This window comes from Equus quagga, chromosome 2 (assembly GCF_021613505.1).
Source record: "Equus quagga isolate Etosha38 chromosome 2, UCLA_HA_Equagga_1.0, whole genome shotgun sequence".
In the NCBI taxonomy this organism is placed as follows: domain Eukaryota; kingdom Metazoa; phylum Chordata; class Mammalia; order Perissodactyla; family Equidae; genus Equus; species Equus quagga.
Genome location: NC_060268.1, coordinates 28060505 through 28077747, shown reverse-complemented (window position 1 = coordinate 28077747; position 17243 = coordinate 28060505). Strand labels below are relative to the sequence as shown.

The 17243-nt window shown below is 47.8% G+C and overlaps 2 protein-coding genes across 4 annotated transcripts in view; one reads left to right on the top strand and one right to left on the bottom strand.

The window, feature by feature from the left end:
* Positions 1–17243, top strand: part of LOC124234945 (tubulin polymerization-promoting protein family member 2) — a 24485-nt gene extending 7242 nt beyond the window's left edge. For 2 of the 3 annotated variants that reach the window (XM_046652610.1, XM_046652611.1), the window contains exons 2-5: positions 943–1077; positions 1492–1733; positions 1982–2135; positions 14119–17243. In XM_046652610.1, the coding sequence (XP_046508566.1) occupies positions 1561–1733; positions 1982–2135; positions 14119–14661 (870 nt within the window). In that variant the 5' untranslated portion in view covers positions 943–1077; positions 1492–1560 and the 3' untranslated portion in view covers positions 14662–17243. Of the gene's footprint in view, positions 1–942; positions 1078–1491; positions 1734–1981; positions 2136–2897; positions 3565–14118 lie in introns of those variants that run through there. The other variant, XM_046652612.1, reaches the window with a different exon arrangement.
* Positions 4587–5611, bottom strand: RNASE13 (ribonuclease A family member 13 (inactive)). Its single transcript, XM_046652613.1, has one exon. It carries the CDS (start codon positions 5306–5308, stop codon positions 4847–4849), a length of 462 nt encoding a protein of 153 aa, XP_046508569.1. The 5' UTR covers positions 5309–5611; the 3' UTR covers positions 4587–4846.

The window sequence follows — 17243 nt, the reverse complement described above, 5'->3', positions numbered from 1 at the left end:
AGGAAACGGAAGCTCAGAGATGTTTAGTGACTTTCCCAAGGCCAACCAGCTAGTAAATGACTTATCTAGGACTCAAATCCCCACTCAGATTTGTTTCACTCCAAGGCTAGGCTCTTTCCACTACAGGTAGCCTCTCAAGCATATGGTGATTAGGCCATTATGGCCCCAGATGAAGAATAACGTTCATGAGAGATGGGTGCTGTTTGGTAAGGAAGATTGGGGCCAAGTGTGAACGTCCTTGAATGACAGGCCAAAAGGTTTGGCACTGAAGATCCATAGAGTGTTCTTGAGTAGGAGTAATGGATAAAAAATAGTTTTGTGAAAATTAATCTGATGGGGGGGTAATGGAGGTGGATTATGGTATGGGTGGAGGCAAAGCATTTAGACTCAGGAAAGAGGTCACTTAGAATCCAGGATAATCAACTAGATATGAGATGACAAGGACTTGAATAAGTGTGAGAGTAATAGGAAATGGAGGGAAAGGAATGAATGTATAAGACAAAGAAAAAACATTTATAGGAACTGTTGATGGTTAGACAGGAAGGAGAAGGAAGTCACCATTCCAGCTGCACTATTTTAAGATCCCTGAAGTTCATCTATCTGTATGGCTTCTGGCCAGAGAAAAGGCCAAAGAGAAACCTCTGAGGATCATCCTTGACTTGCACAGAAACTTATCTGGAAGATTTTCAGAGTCTGAGACTCACTCTCACTCTGACCTATTTCACTCTGATCCACCCAGATGTGTTACACTCCAAGCCCTATGCTCTTTCCGTGTTGGGCCCAACATTGGAAGCCATTTAAAGTTCTTACTAACGTTGGTCTACCAAAGCTAGTGGGATTTCCATGTTGATCATTACACCTGGGCCTAGAGACTAGAAAGGAGGGCAATGTTAGACCAATACCAATCTGTTTTTATTAACCCTTTCCCTGGGCTTTCTTCAGTTTTTGTTGAGGAGCAGAGCATAGGAGAGTTTGACCAGGACTCAGAGGACTGGGTCAAGCTGGCTGAAATAATAAGGAAGTTTGGTCATCTGGAGAGATCAGAAAGTTGGCAACTTGCTCAATACAGCATTCAAGGTAGGGCAAACAAAAAAGACCCCTCCCCCAAAGACTAGGGCTGTAGCTGGGGCTGGAGGTGATGTCACATAAACACTGCTGAGGTCATAGAAGCTTCCCTTTCCTCCCTCTGTCTCTCCATTGCCACAAAGTCTCCCCAGCTAGCTGGCCCCCACATATCTGCACACACTTACATGTGAAGGCTGGGAAGGGTCAGACACCATCCGGGCACTCTTAGGTACACAAAAGTGGTGGGGAAGTGGGTGGTGGTGGTGATTATTCAGTGTATAGGATCCCCACTAGTATCCCCAGTGCTGGGAAGGGTAGGTGGGATGGGAGTAAGGGGGGAAAGGAGAGAGAGGACTAGGGAGAAGGGGGTTTCTTCCTGTTATTGAATCTGATTTTATGTTAACCTCCATCCTCATTACTCCACAGTCCTCCCTTCCCCTCCTGCTTCACCCCCGAGTCTCCCTCCCTACTGTCCTCCCCTACCTCCAGTTGACCATGGCATCAGAAGCAGAGAAAACATTCCAGAGATTTGCTGTCTTTGGAGAATCATCAAGCACTGGCACTGAAATGAACAATAAGAACTTCTCCAAGCTGTGCAAAGACTGTGGCATCATGGATGGCAAAATGGTCACCTCCACTGATGTAGACATCGTGTTCAGCAAAGTCAAGTAAGGGATGAAAGGTGGGAGTGGGAGTGATGAGGTGAACAAACAAGGCAATGGACATGGAAGGGGTCATGTTGCAGAACGTTTGTAATAGGTCTACTGTGCACCTATTGGGTACCTGGCACTGTTCTATTCGCTGTCCTCAAGACTTGCAGTGTCAAGAAGCCAAGTCTTGAGAGAGGGGAGGGTTGGACTTTGGAAGGTGATTAGTGCATGTTCTAGAGTTCCTGGATTTCTGTCTCACTGACCAGGGCCAAGAATGCCCGAACCATCACCTTTCAACAGTTCCAAGAGGCAGTGAAAGAACTGGGCCAGAAGCTGTTCAAGGGGAAGAACCCAGATGAAGCCCTTGCAGACATTTATAAACTCATGGAGGGCAAGGATCCAGCTACTACTGGTGTTACTGTGAGTGACATTTTTCCTCTTGAACCTTTACCACTTCCCTAAATCCCTGCTGTTCCTGTCTCCCCTCCTGCCCTCCCATGTCCCTAACCCCTGCCAGCTCTGATATTGTAGGGAGAGTGTTAGTATTGGAAGATGTTAGAGATCATCTAGTCATTTCAGAGGCGAAGAAACGGTGGTCCAGACAGGGGAAGTGACTTGCCCGAGGTCCACAGCTATTTTAGCAGTGAAATTTAGACTCATTCCCAAGTCTCCAGTATCTGATCCAGGCAACTAGGGCCTGGTGGAATTGGGGGAGGCTGAGTGCAGAGGACTTGGTACCTGATCCCCACTCATCCTCCTGCTCTTATAGAAGGTCTAATCTCTGACTTCCTGCCTCTCACCCACCCTATTTGTCCCCTCTCTACTAAAAGCACTTTCTACTCTAGGTTTCAAATAGGGCCTTCCCAGTAGGAGGGACCTTGCATATTGTGTCTGGGGTTGAAGTCCTCTGGCAGCAGCCTGGTCAAAATACCTCCTCTGGAAGCAGAAAAATCCATCCCCCTCCACTCATTCCCATACCCCAGATTCCTCCTCCCTCAGGAGTAGATGGCCTTTGCCCCAGTTTCTCCTCACAGCTGCCTCTGGACCTTGAAAACAGCACCATGACACAGGGAGTGCAAGAGCTCTGAGCACTTGCAGAATCAAGGGCCGTCTTTAAAGAAGGGTGTGGCAGTGGAGAGGAGGGAGGAGGGGAGATCAGACCCATCATTCCTTGGCTTGCAGAAAATGACGATGGTGGGGGCGGTGAGCCGGCTGACGGACACCAGCAAGTACACGGGCACCCACAAGGAGCGCTTTGATGAGAGTGGCAAAGGCAAGGGCATCGCAGGACGGGAAGACGTGACTGACAACTCAGGCTATGTGAGTGGCTACAAGGGTGCTGGCACCTATGATAAGAAGGCCAGCAACTAGTGAGTAGCCTCATCTCAGCCTGCCAGACCTTGATCCTGCATCCTTAACACCAAGGACTTGGGGAACAATAAACATCTGTGTGTGCAGCAGCTAATGAGCTCTGTCTTCCACCAGGCTGAGGGATCACTGGGCCCACTGGTAGAGAAAGAAGAGAAGAGAAAAGAAGGCCCAAGAAGGAGGGGTTTCCAGCTCAACACCCTTTACCCTACTTAGCCTCATGACTCCCAACCATAAGTTAGCATTTCCTTCAACAACTGCTTCTAAGAACAGGACTGAGGACTATATTTGGAGATGAGATGAACCAGATGTGGAGGCAAAAGTATTTGCTACTTGCATTCGCACAGTGCTGGTGTTCAACCTCCTCTACCTCCCAAAGAGGGGTAGCAAGTCCTGATTTGACATAGCATGATCCAGATATCACCAACTAGACCCTTCCCTGTCTCTCCATCTGCTTCATCTGTGGCAATCCAGGTTTTGTTGGGGGAGAAATAGAAGTGAACGAGGGTGGGCCAAGGCTCTACTTAGCCTGACTCTTACTATGAGTTTGCTCTAGAGTTGGAGGGAAGGGAGAATCTATTTTCAACACCCAACCTGGAACTGAGTTTTACCCCACCCCACCTCTGTCATGGAATACATGGAATGGAAGAGACTACTGACTGCTAAGGATAGTCTAGGAAGATGGCCAGAGGTGGGGGCCTGCAGTACTCCAAGAGTAGGAGTTCTGGTGCACTCCAGGAGAGAGGAATGAAATCAGAACTAATTCAGATATGTTTTTTATCTTTTTATTTTGAAATGATCATAGACTCTTAGAAAGATGCAAATATAATACAGAGAGGTTCCATGTACCCTTCACTCAGTTTCATCCAATGGTTATATCTTACAACTCAGATGTGGTTTAAAACCTTCTGTGACTACGGCTAGGCCCACCTCACCCCTGTCTTGTCAGCAGCAGATCCTGGAATTTGGGGGTTGTCAGGAGGAGCTTTGAGAAGGAAAGGGACACAGGAATCTTTGGGGGGATGAGTCAGAGAAAATAACTTGAAACTCCAGCGAGCCAAGGTGAGAAGGATGGAAGGAAAAGAGGTCAGAGAAAGGAAGGCAGGGTGACTAAAGGAGGTTGGAAACGTGGGGAAGAGACTGCACTGGGTTCCATGGTAGAAGGAGGGAGGAAAGAACAGGTTACATGAAGAGAAGATAATGATTTCATAGAGAGGAGCAGACTGGGAAATGCGATGGGTTCTGGGGAAGTGAGGCTGAAATGAGTCTAAGGGTCCCAGGAAGTTTCCTATAGCTAGAGACACTGACTGTGTGGGTGAGTGAGTAGAGGGAGTCATAAGGAAATGGAAAAGACTGAGAAGAGAAGGCTGGTGGGGATGGGAAGTTGAGACGAGCTGGGTGCCTGTTGCCATGGTGCAAGCTGAGGCTCTGGGCCTCCATCCAGTATTCAGGATCTGGCTCAGTGGATGGACAGTTACTGCCAACTGGACACAGTCAGCTTCTTGGGTAGGTAAAACTGTCTGTGGGAGAGGGAGGATGATAGAGGAGGGGGAGGTAAACAAGTTGGGACCAGATGACAGTAAGACTTTGCATGGTGACCAAAGCTCTGGACATTATTCCTACCTCCCTAGTCTCTTGGGAGGACCCTACCTGCTCTCGAAGTCAGGGAGGAAGGGTTGTACCAGGGGTCAGAGTTTAGGGAATGGGGACAGGCTGGTCTGTGGTGGCAGTAGGAGGTGGTAAAGAATGAATGCCTCCCTTCCTTAGTAGAGGCCAATGATACCTATGGGTTCAGCATCATACTTTCGGGAACAGAGCAGGTAGAGCCTTTGGTTGGTTAGGGTGCCATTGTAGCGGCAGCTGGTGGGAGGTTGTATGGAACCCAGAGAACAGATCGTGAGGGGATAGGAGTCATGGGTGAGTGTACAGTATTCGTTGTAATTCTCACAGAAGCTTTCACTGTACTTGCAGAACTCCCGGACAGCTTTCCAGGGGGCATGTACCACATAATGGGTCTTTGGACAATACCAGCTTTGCTTTACATCCCGCACATAAGCCATCAGACCATTACAGTAGCCCTGGAAACCCTCTGGATAGTTAACCATGGGATAGTCGATGTGTAAGGTGCGGAAGTTCTTGATAGCAATCTGCAACTTGCTGTCCACAACCTGAGTTTGTTCTAGAACAAGCTGGAGGAAGAGGAGCCAGGCCACAGCTTGTGCCATTCCTCCTGCTGGAAGAATTTAGGTGGTTGGAGGCAGAAGTGGGCCTAGGGTGGCTGTCTGCCTCTTCCTGGAGCCACCAGCATTACCCCAGCCTTCCTTCTGTGCCTTCACCTACACCCCAAGAGCTGGGCTGTACCTCGGAGATCATCCAGCCCAATTCCTTATGCCCCAGAGAGAAAAGACACTTGCCCAAGGTCACTCAGCTGGTCAGCCACCTTCAGCCATTCCCTCCTTTCCCTTGTTCTAACTCAGGGTCTCAGCCTCACCCAGTCTATGAGCTGTAACACTTACGGAATAAGAGGTCCAGCTGGTCCTTGGGTGAGTGACTCTTCCTGATTACTGCTGGCCCTGTCAGCTCTTCTGGTAAAAAATGCAGAGGTGATAGAAGGAACAGGCTGAGCTACGATTCTCCAATTTGATTCTCCAATCCTCCGACTGCTCCGGAGGAAAGACAAGAGCTGGAAGACAGCAGGGCAGGGGCAGGGATGATTCTTGCCTGAGGCCAAGGACAGCCCAAAGGTGAGAAGAAGCTAGAAAGGTTTCTGGATAAAGACTAGTCTGGGAGGAGGGACTGTCCCCTGAGTTTGAGGAGTTCCTGTGCTGAGGGGGTTGGATGGGTGGGAGGAAAGAGACATTGCTATCTGGTCTCCTCCTTTCTGGTGTCACCAGAACACTGAGTTCTGACCTACTTGCCAGAAGACCCTAAGTTCTTGGGCTTTCTTTGATGTTTTCTCTGGTCCATAGGCCCTGCTCCCGCGGAAAGGTAAGAAGGAAAGTACTGTCGTGTTTCTGAAGAACAAAGTGCTGCTTGTTCCTGACCCTTAGAGAACAGAGGGTCTGCCACTCTTATCCCACTCACAGGAGCCCAGGAGGCCAGGCACACCACATAAGGGCCTCCCACCAGAGTGCCGGGCTGAGAATCAAACACCCCTATTGGACCCCCCACAGTCCCCATTGTCACCTTCACTCTAGTCACAATCACACCGTCACACTGACTCCCTCACCTGTAACCCCAGGCCCTGTCAGCATCTGAGCCCTCCTGGAAATTTATGCGTGCTGACCCTAAACCTCAAAGGTGTCAGGTTGGATTAGACAGCACAGCCTGGACTTGAGGGAGTGCAGGCCACCTGAGCCCCGCAGATCAGATTTGTAGTTTGTCATGTTGGGAAAAAGCTGGCCTTCTAACTTTCTTTTTCATCAATACCTGGCCCTTTATCAGAACAAAGGAGCTAGCTCCCTACGCCTGCCAGCCACAGTCCTTGACTTCCAGAGGCTTCTGAGCTTTGCCTCCCTGCAGAGTGTTGTCCAGGTTGTGGGCTTCCTTCTAGGAGAGCCTACTGCTCTTGTCCTGGAGAGAGGGAGTGGAGAGTCAGAACACGGAACCCTGAGTGCTCCAAGGCCAGTGTGTATTTCAGGAGCGGGACACAGACGTCCCGGTGTTCCTCATTTACAGCCCTCCTAAGCTTGCTCTTTCTGACAGCACAAACTAGAATCCAAAACTGAACCCGCCCTCCCCACAATTGGCGTCTCTTCCTGTGTTGTCTATCTTGGTTTCCTCAGTTACCTGTGCATGAAATCTGAGAGTGATCCTAGACCCCTCCCTCTCCCTAAGCCCACCTGTTGGGAGGCAGTGGCTGCATGGTGGTTAAGAACAAGGCTTTTGAGTAAAACAGACCAGAAGCTGAATCCTGGCTCTGCTGCTTGCCGGCTGTGCACCATCAATCTAAGTTTACTAAACCCCACGATAATCTTCAATTTCTTTGTCTGTTAATGAGGATAATATTTTATACCTTGCGGCAGTATTGAGCTACATTAAGATGTATATTAAGAGCTTTCAGCCCAGTGCCTGGCACATGGTAAGTCCTCAGTAGACCATGAGTCATGCAGTAGCTGTCACGCAGCCCTGACAATCTTATGTAAACTTTTCCTAAACCTGTCCCTTCCATTCCTATTTCTTTTTCTGCTCAGGCTGTCCCTTCTCTTGGACACCACACACACTCCAACTCTAGTAGGGCTCTATACCTTGTAGGACCTAAGATCTTCCATGACCTGGCCCCCACCACGTCTCCAACTGCATCTCCATCCCTGCTTGCTTCCCCCTTTGTGCCCCACCCCACCTCTATGTCCTTGCTCACACTGTCTCCTCTACCCGGAATGCTGCTTTTCTCCTCCTCCCACCCTCACCTCCATGAATTCCACTGAGCTAGCTCATGAGAGGACTCAGCCCAGAGATCCTCTTTAAGAAGGCTCTGCTTGAAAGATCTCCCCGGGGAAGTGTGTGCACAGCCAAGCAACTGAGGGTAAATCCCACACAGGCAGGTGGCTCATCTGTGTCCTTCAGGCAGTCTACAAGCAAACACAGAGTGGGAGCCCATGCAGGGTGGTGCCTGAGCCTGGCTGACTCAAGTCTTTGTTTTGAGGAAGCCTACCACTTTGTGGTCCCCGCCTCAAAGCATGCCACCACTTCCCTATTTGCTCAATGCTGCAGCTTCCCTGAGAAGAGAAAGGAGCTTTTCATGTCTCTTGGTCTTCCTCTTCCTTCATTTGCTACCCATCCACCACCACTCACCTCTGCACACGCAGTTACAGAAATGGAAGAGCACATCGTAGAGGACAGAGATCAGGACTGGATACAGATAACCTACTGAGCTTCTGTTTCCTCTTCTATAAAGGGATTCATACATTCCTTAGCTCATAAAGCTGCAAGAATAAAATAAGATGGTCAGCATGAAAGTGACTTTTAACCATTAAACAATATATAAATAGATAACTGGATATGATCTCCTAGATTCTACACCAACTCACTTTTTTCCCCAACTCACTCAACATCTACAAACCCTCTTTGATTCCTCAAATGAGCCAAGGGTCCTCCCCCATGCCCACTCTGCCAATCTAGAGCCCCTCTCACACCTAACTTAAAATTCATCTTCATGAAGCTTTCTATTGTTAGCCATGCCCCACGTTGATTACTTGAAAATATTTTTTAAAAAGTAATTATTAAATAAGATTTTAAAGTGCTATGACAAATGTTGGGGAGAATACAGAGGTAAATAAGATAATTCCAGTCCAGATTAAATTTATAATTCAGTGGGAAAGACACACGTATGAACATATTTAACAAAGGCACGATCACAGGACCAGGAAAAGTACTGAACATCTGCTGGGCCTTTGGGTTCCAACCTGCAATCTTAGTGGTCTGATCTTTAAAATCTTATCCTAGAGGGACGACCCCGTGGCTGAGTGGTTAAGTTCGAGCGCTCTGCTTTGGCAGCCCAGGCTTTCACCAGCTTGGCTCCTGGACCTGGACCAAGCACTGCTCCATCAGGCCAAGATGAGGAGGCGTCCCACATAGCAGAGCCCCAAGGACCTGCAAGTAGAATATAGAACTATCTACTGGGGGGCTTTGGGGTGAAGAGGGGGGAAAAAAGGAAGAAGAATGGCAACAGATGTTAGCTCAGGTGCCAATCTTTTAAAAAAAAAATCCTGTCCTAGCAGTGCTGATCCATAGGATTGTTTCATCCACTCTGACATGCTCGCCCTGGTTTCATCTGCTCCCTAAGCCTGAGATTTGTGGGATTGTTACCCCATTACACTGGACTTTACATATACAAGAATTACCCTAGAGGTTAAGAAACAAAATTTTAGAGAGGGGCAGTAGCTTGCTCACAGTCATATGTCTAATTCAGTGATTCTCAATGGGGGGCAATTTGGTCATGTCTAGAGACATTTTTGGTTGGCACAACTGGGAGGTGCTACTGGCATGTAGTGGGTAGAGGCCGGGGATGGTGCTAAACATTCAGCATTGCACAAGACAGCTCCCTCAACAAAGAATTATCCAGACCAAAGGTAAATAGTGCTGAGGTTGAGAAACCATGATCTAATGAGAGAATCAGATTTCCTAACAAAGGCAGACTTACTTATACCTTACCTATTGGAAAGGGTTGGTAAATATCTAGGACTTAGAAATATTTCTGATAGATCTTGCTTGTAATGGTGCTGACTCTTCCACCAGCAGAAGGGGTACTGATAGTTCACCATTGAAACAACTCTCAGTTATTTTTCCTGTAAACATGACCCTCTGCATGGAGTTATTACACATTCTCTCCTTCCTCCCCGCCCCCACGGTAAGCATTTCTAGAACAACTGGCTAGGGTGGCAGGTGCAGGGGTGATTCCCTGTGATTGATGGGAATCACAAGATTTTACCCGCTCACCACAGTCTCAGTGGTATCACTTTTGCCCCGTCCAACTCAATTTCTTGTACTGCTTACAGTGTCATGGAGAGTTCCTGGTGTCCTTGAACCCAAAGGATTGCTTCAGCCATCTCAACCTTCTTGTCATAGCTTCACCTCCACCCCAGGATTGAAGTCCAGGAGCTGCATTGTCAGTTCCTCAATCTGCTAACCAATGCTGTGGGTTGGTGGTAATCCCACCTGTGACTGGGATCATTCTGGGCAGAGTGAAGGCCTTCTAACCCAAAAGTTGAATCAGTTAAGGACACTTATATGCAAGGCACTGTGCTATATCCTGTGGGAGGTGCAAAAGAAGTGTAATAGATGATCCTTCTGGAAATTGACAGTCTAAATTGGAGGAAAATGATAAATACATATGGAGAACTAACTAATGATTCAAGACAGAATATCATACATCTTGAAGACAGTAAATGTTGTAGGAATTTAAGGGGTAAGAAACATTCCTCTGAATTGGGAGGATCAGAGCAAGTTTTCAGGAGGGGAGGTGATCCTGGTTCCTTGGGATGGGTCTCAAGGAACACGAGTTAAGCGGAGATAAAGAGGACTATGAAAGGTATGTTTGAGAAAAAAGAGAAAACCAGGATGGCTGGAGTTGAGGCACTTAGTGTGGGAAAAGGGAGAGATAAAGTTGGAAAGACAAGTTTGCCGAATTGTGGCAGATCTTGAATATCAAGCCAAGGAATTTATATTTTATTCTGTAGATAAATGAGGAGCTTGCAATGGCTTATGAGACAGAGAGACCTGGTGAGGCCTCTCAAACCCAGACTAGGTTCCCCTCTCCTCCGTCCTGGCTTGTCTAAAGGCATTGGTCTGGGAGCCAGGGATTCCAACCTTCTGTCAGGGCTGCCTCCTCCAGACCCAAAGCTGTTCCAGGAAAGGTCATGAGAATCCAAAGACCCAAAGAAAGTCTCACATCTGACCCCAACTTGCTGTTTGTTTCACTTTCCCCATCTACAAAAATTAGCCCATCACCTTTATTTATCTGAGGAACAACAAAATTAGGATAACAGAACTTGGACCTGCTCCTGCTTGGAAGGAAACTCTCGTGGGCTTTCCACCAGTATCCAGAGGCTGTGTGGAACTCTGGAAGAGAGAGAGGCTGGGCACCAATCCAGGCCCAGCCTTCCTCTCTCCCAGCCCCCCTCATCCCCTCCCAACACAGGCTACAGGAAGCAGCAGCTGTTGTCCTGTGGGGAAGACAGGCAGAGGTCCACCTGGCACTGCTGGGATTTTCACAACACCCACCCAAACAACTTTAAACACACACAGACACACACACACAACGGTGTCCTGGGGAGAGGTTAAGCCAAGAGCAATGACTATGGCGATAGAATGAGGAGGAGGCTGGGGCAGTTACCTCATATCCCTGGATGGAGGTTTCTTGTCTGAGGGGCTTACTTCCCTCTCATCTTCTCTCCCACTTTGTCTTCTGCTGTCCCTTCTCTAATTTCTCTCTTCTCCCTTCTGCCAGATGCCCTGACCAGTCCTTGGCCTGATGCCTAACTGCTTTTGTTCTCCCTAACCTTGTCCCCCTTCCTCCATCTTTTCCTCTTGCTCCATGAATGTACTGAAGGAAAAATGGCAAAATTATCCTACCGAGTGCAGAGGGAAACAGATCTTGGAAACTGGATACTTTAAGCAAATGAAGAAACAAAATCACCCGCCTTATCCAAACAATGGAGGTAAAATAAGGGTTTCAGCTTGAATTGTGCAGATGGGAGGGTCGACTCTTCTACATCAATTTTCATTCAGTGCAAACCTAAACCTTTACTCTCTCTTCCTTTTGATCTGAGTCAGTAGGGCCATCTTTATTTTACTTTCACAGATCACTAAGGCAGCCTTCTGGGGAATGCAGCATAATGGAGTTGAAGAGCAAACTAGGATAATTATAATGACAGGAAAACACAAGAGCAGAGGGCAGTGCAAGTTGTGGTTTGGAAACATCTCACTCTAGAATAATGAGAAGTAAGAAGGAGTCCGGGCTAGGAATTCAAATGAGCTCTTGGCCTCCCACCAACTCCTCCAACCCCAGCCACCATGCCAGGGCTGGACTGGCCTATGCTGATCCGTATTCTATCCACAGTCTGCTTTAAACCATGGATTTTTTTTCTCCAAACATTTGCATTTCTACAGCAGCAGAGGCATAATTCTCTATCCAGAAGTTCAAATTGCAAAGATTCAGGCACCTTAACAAAGCAATGAATGCTGTTCCTTCGGTCAAGGCCTCACTGAGGGCCAACTAGAGGAGTGGATGCCCTGCCGGAACTTGCTCCTGGTTCTCTGTTGCCATCTAGTGGTGGGTCCCATCTCCAACACCGCTCCTTCTGAAGATGTTTCATCCTGACCCACAGCTCTGCTCTTTAGCTACTGAAATATCATCTCTCTGGCCTTAAAACAAACTCCCCAATCTTCCTGACTCCAAATCCTAACGTCTGGACCAGAACACAAACCTTATGATGGAGACAGTTTACGGAGCCTGTCTACGGTTACACTCCATACAACAGCCAAGTGATCTTTAAACAGACAAGCCTTTTGCTTCTCTGCTTAGAACTCTCCCAGGGCTCCCCAGTGTGTTCAGAGAAAAAGTCATAGTCCTCCTAATGGTCTCTCTGGTTGTCCATGATCCAACCTCTGGCACCTGCCTGACCCCATCATTCACCTGCTCCAGCAACATGCACTCCTTGCTGTTCCTCCAACACTCCAGGCGTTCCCCCCTTTCCAGTCTGATCTCTCTACCTGGAGCATTCTTCTCCAGACAAGCACAAGTTCATTTCTCTCACCTTCACGTCTTTGTCCCAGAGCCACCTACTTCAAAGACCCTATTTACAAATCACCACCTATCAACTTCCATCCAGTTCTACTTTTTTCCTTAGCAATTATCACTTTGAGCAAAGTATATATGTTTTACTGTCTTTCCCCCAATGGAATGTAAACCCTACAAAAGCAGGGATTTTTGTCTCTTTTGTTCACTGATATATCCCAAGCATCTTGGCACACAGTAGATGCTCAATAAACATTTGAACATCAACCCGAGATTCTGAGATTACCTACTACTTACAGAAGAATCCTGAAAACAAAAACACTGTTCATCTCAGTTTCCCAGGCCTTCCCACCCACCAAAAGTGATGCTTCTCTGCGTCAGTGTCTTGATTCTCCTGAGAGCCATATGCTAAGCTCACTGGAGCCCCTGGAGCAGTGCTGACCCAAGCTCTCCACACAGTCTAATACCCACCAGGAACAAAGCGTACAAAGTGAAGGAAGATCCATGGCTGGATGCAGAGCAACACCACCAACAACAGCATTTCCAAATTTGAACAATGTTTAAGTTTTGCAAATTTCAACTAAGTAGGAAGGGAGAGAGTAAAGGATGAGAGTTGTTGGGTGCCTTCTCCAGGTAAAGCCATGTGGGCGCCTGGAACCAGAGGGGTCCAGAGGAATGAGTCATTGTACAATAGCTGAGTCGGGATGTGCTGGGCATCGTGACTGTGATGATTCATCCACTTCCCTGTCTCCTCCAAAAGATAAGCAGTAAGTCCCAATGATGGGAAAGCATACAAAGCAACTTTCCACGCTATTCTATCTGTATCTCAGGTGAGAAAAAGGCAATCCTTATCATCACAGTGATTGGCTCTTCCCAGGATCATGAACCAGAGTGTATATAGGAGGAGATAAATGACAACTCTCCCCAAAATTCATTTTGGTTGACACCTGGTCAGGTGCTTTATTAGAGTCATTAAAACCATGTGACCAGGGGCCAAATCTAGTCTTGGAGCATGAGGATTCAAGCTTCCTCATTGCTGAACATGTTTAGGCAGGTGCACTAGCTCCCTAAGTATCCACTTATTTGGGACACATAAGTGGAGAGGCATGAACCTGATTCATTTCCTGACCCAGGACTGCTCCCCAGCCCGCCCCAAACAGAAGCAGTGTAGCCCACACCAGCTCTTAAGGAGTTAGGCAGTGAGAAGAGGCTCTCAGAGATCCCAGGCCCAGTGGTGGGTAGGTACATCCTCAGCCCTAGTGTGAGGACTCAGTGAGGAAGTGAGGTCTGCGGTGGGACACGGCTGAGAGGAGAGGACAGAGAAGGTACTGACTGGATAAGAATACACTCAGGTAAGTGATAAGATGGACAAGGGAAGGACTCAATGTGTAGGGGATGAGGACATAGATAGGGGAGAGAAGAGAGTGATGCTGGGGGTTGGAGGCACAATATGGGGACACAGGAGATGGGGATGGGGTCATGGAGGGGATGAGATACAGAGAAAAGGATGGGGACATAGGGACACAAAGGGGGTGGGACTTGAGGGAGAGGAGATAGAACAAAGATTGGGAGGCAAGAGGGACAGAATGAAGGAAGATAGGGGTACAAGGTGAGGTGGTTGGGGCCATAGGGTTATGGGCTGGGGTCATGGTGTGGGCACACAGACGGGGAGGAAGAGGTGAGACACAGGGTGAGGGAGGAAGGAGGCAGTAGGGGAGGGAGATTATGGTTAGCTAGAAGGAGCAGGTATAGGAAGGCTAATTTCTCAACTAAACACCACCTGCTCTCTGTCCCCAGAGACTGCAGCCCTCCATTCTGACTGTTTCCCTTAAGATGGCAGCTGCCAGAGCTGGGTTCTGCTCCCTGCTGCTGCTCCTGCTGCTGGGGCTCTGGGTGGCCAAGGTCCCAGTCAGTGCCAAGCCCAAGCACATGACCCCAGCTCAGTGGTTTGAAACTCAGCATGTGCAGCCCAAGCCCCAGGGATGCAACACGGCGATGGGCAACGTCAACAAGTACACAAAACGCTGCAAAGACCTCAACACCTTCCTGCATGAATCCTTCTCCAGCGTGGCCACCACCTGTCAGACCCCCAGCATAGCCTGCAAGAACGGCCATAAGAACTGCCACCAGAGCCAGAAGTCCGTGTCCCTGACCATGTGTGACCTCACCTCTGGGAGGTACCCAGACTGCAGGTACAAAGAGAAGCAACTGGATGCGTTCTTCATTGTGGCCTGTGACCCTCCCCAGAAAGGGGACTCTGGGCAATTCCCGCTGGTTCCTGTGCACTTGGACAAAGTCTTTCAGATTTCCAGCCTTCCTCACTCTTGGGTTGTGCCTTAATTCCTTTTCCATGCCTTTGTACCACTCCTTCTATGCTGAGAAGTTTCTCTTCCCCTCATCTCTTGGGGTCGTTCTTAGCTCAGGCTCTTCCAAGAGACTGAAGGGGGAGCTGAGGTTGATACCTCAGTAGGCTAAGCTCCAGAAGAAATGGTCTTTCATCTTTTTCTTGCTGTTCTCCTGGAAGCTTATCCCCAAGAGAGGGGCTGAGCAAGCTCTGGTGTGGGTTCCCGGGTCTGTGCCTTGTACATCTTTCCCCTGCCCTCACCTTATCATGACAGCGTGACAAGAGGAGGAAATAAATGGAAAGGGTTGTATGGGATATATGGACAGAGCTGTTCCTGTTCCTAGAGTAGGAATCTTCCCCAGCTCTGAGGTGGTAGTGAGGTGGCCTGTGTGCAGAGAGGCAGCTGGAAGGAAAGAAGACAAGGAAGAACCATTTCATATTTATATAGCATTTCATGCCGCATGAGTCCCTTGTGAGATAGACTTGACAGAGATTACTTGCCTACTTTAGGATGAGGAAATTGAGATTTCAGAAAGCTTAACTAAAGAGCTTGTCAAATTGGTTAGTAAAAGAAGCTTGACTTGAAGCTAAGTCTCCTTCTAAATACAGTGCACTTTCTACCTGACTATTGGACAAAAAAGGAAACCTCTACAGGGACAAGAGGAGAACTAGGTAAGAGTTCACCCTGAAGAAATGTACCCTGAGAGCTCCGAAGAGCCAGTTACCATGTGTTGGCTGCAATAAAGGTTATTACCACTTAAGCCAAGAGACTGTTTGTGGGTTGCTCCTGGGATCTTAATTCCTTCTCTCTCTCTGCCTCTCTGACCATCCTCCCCCTTCTCCAGCCCACTGCTCTTCTGACCTGGGCCCTGGGCCTAGCTCTAGTTAGATCCCCTTGGCCTGAAGACATAGGATCAGTGGAGTGTCCCAGCTTCATCTCCCTGCTCCAGGATCACATTTCCCTTGACCTCAAGGGACTTCCGTGGCCCAGAGCCTGCTTGTCACAAACAGGCTGGTGGGAGCTGCCAGAGCTTCCTTCCTCCTGATAATGATCTCTCCTGCCTCGGTGCTTCCCTGGCTTTCCACTCTGGCAGTCTGCCCAGGCCGGAGGGGTTGAGATGTAGAAATGCCATCTCCCTGTCCCCTTGAGCTGCAGATACCATTTCTCCCTCCTTAGTGAGCAGAGCTGGAGAAGCTCTGGCTTTCTATTGACTCTATCCTGTTAACTGCCACACCCACACCCCACATTGCCTGAAACCCTGACCATCACCAGCCCCTTCTCTCTTCCTTCATCTCAGTCCCAGAGGAGCTGCACTACACCCATGCCTGCCCCACTTTAGCACCCAGCCATGTTTTTGGACCTTCCATTCCCTGTTGAGTAGTCTGCTCTCTTCCTGTCCGTCCCCAACAACTCCAGTGCTCCTTGACTCCTTACCAGAGTCAAAGTAAGCTTTGGAGCCAAATCTTGGGTGTAAATCTTGGCTCAGTCCTTCCTGGCTACGTAACCTTGAGCAAACTACTGAACCTCCCTACAGCTATGTTTCCATGTAGCAAAATGGGAGTAATACCACCTATCCAACAGGATTGCAGGAAGATTTGGAAATGACATTTATGAAGCCTTAGTCAGCCCCAGGCACTGGTAGGCATTCAATCATAACAATTAGTAGTAGCAGTGGCTGTAGCAATAGCAATATCCCCGTCAGATCATATCCACCTTTGGCAAACACGCAGACCAAGGCAAATACCCCACTCAATTCTCCTTGAGGGCTTTCTTGTGCCAGAGTGAAGTTCAAGAGCAGGCTAGAGGACAAGTCTGCAGGCTGAGTCCTTCCAGGTGAGCTGAGTGGTTTGAGGAGGTGAGAGAAGGGAGGGAAAGGATGATCAAAAGAAAAGAGAGCGGAACCTTAAACAATTCAAGCAGAGTGTGGAGCCAATAAGTTGATGAGTTTTGAAAGTAAGAGGTGCACTAAACATACGTTGTGGACAAATGCCAAATGACTGAGTGTAAAATCTATACATCCCATGGTCTCTATACTATGCATTTATCATTCTAAATAGATGGTTTTCAATTGAGGTGCATAAAAAAGCAAGATACTTAAGGGTAGCTGATACTTCTTTTCAGTTTATTCTTTTTTCACAACTCTTTATATTTTCTTTATTGATGATTTTCCTTATGGATACAATGGCTTTGAAGACATCCTCCTCACAAAATTTTGAAGTGGCTAAAATTATGACTTTAATGCATCTTCTCAAATTGAGAAGAATTTCCAAATAGGACATTTTCTTGAAAGACTTATGACCTAGATAGTATTAAATAACTAAAAATTAAACATAATTTAAAAGTAATCTGTGATGCTGGAGGTCAGAATAGCTGTAGCCTTGGGGAGTACTGACTGGGAATGGGTAAGAGGTAAGCTAGAAATGTTCTTTCTTAATCTGGATATGTTTAATTTGTGAAAACTCACTGAGCTGTATACTTAACGATTCATGTATTTACTCTACGTAAGTTATACCTCAATAAAAAAAATTTTCCTAAAAAGTATAGTTCTTAAGGATTATTTTAACCTGATAAATACTA

Bases quoted from the DNA above. Each gene is read 5' to 3' on its own strand.
- RNASE13 (XM_046652613.1), bottom strand. From the start codon at position 5,308: ATGGCACAAGCTGTGGCCTGGCTCCTCTTCCTCCAGCTTGTTCTAGAA.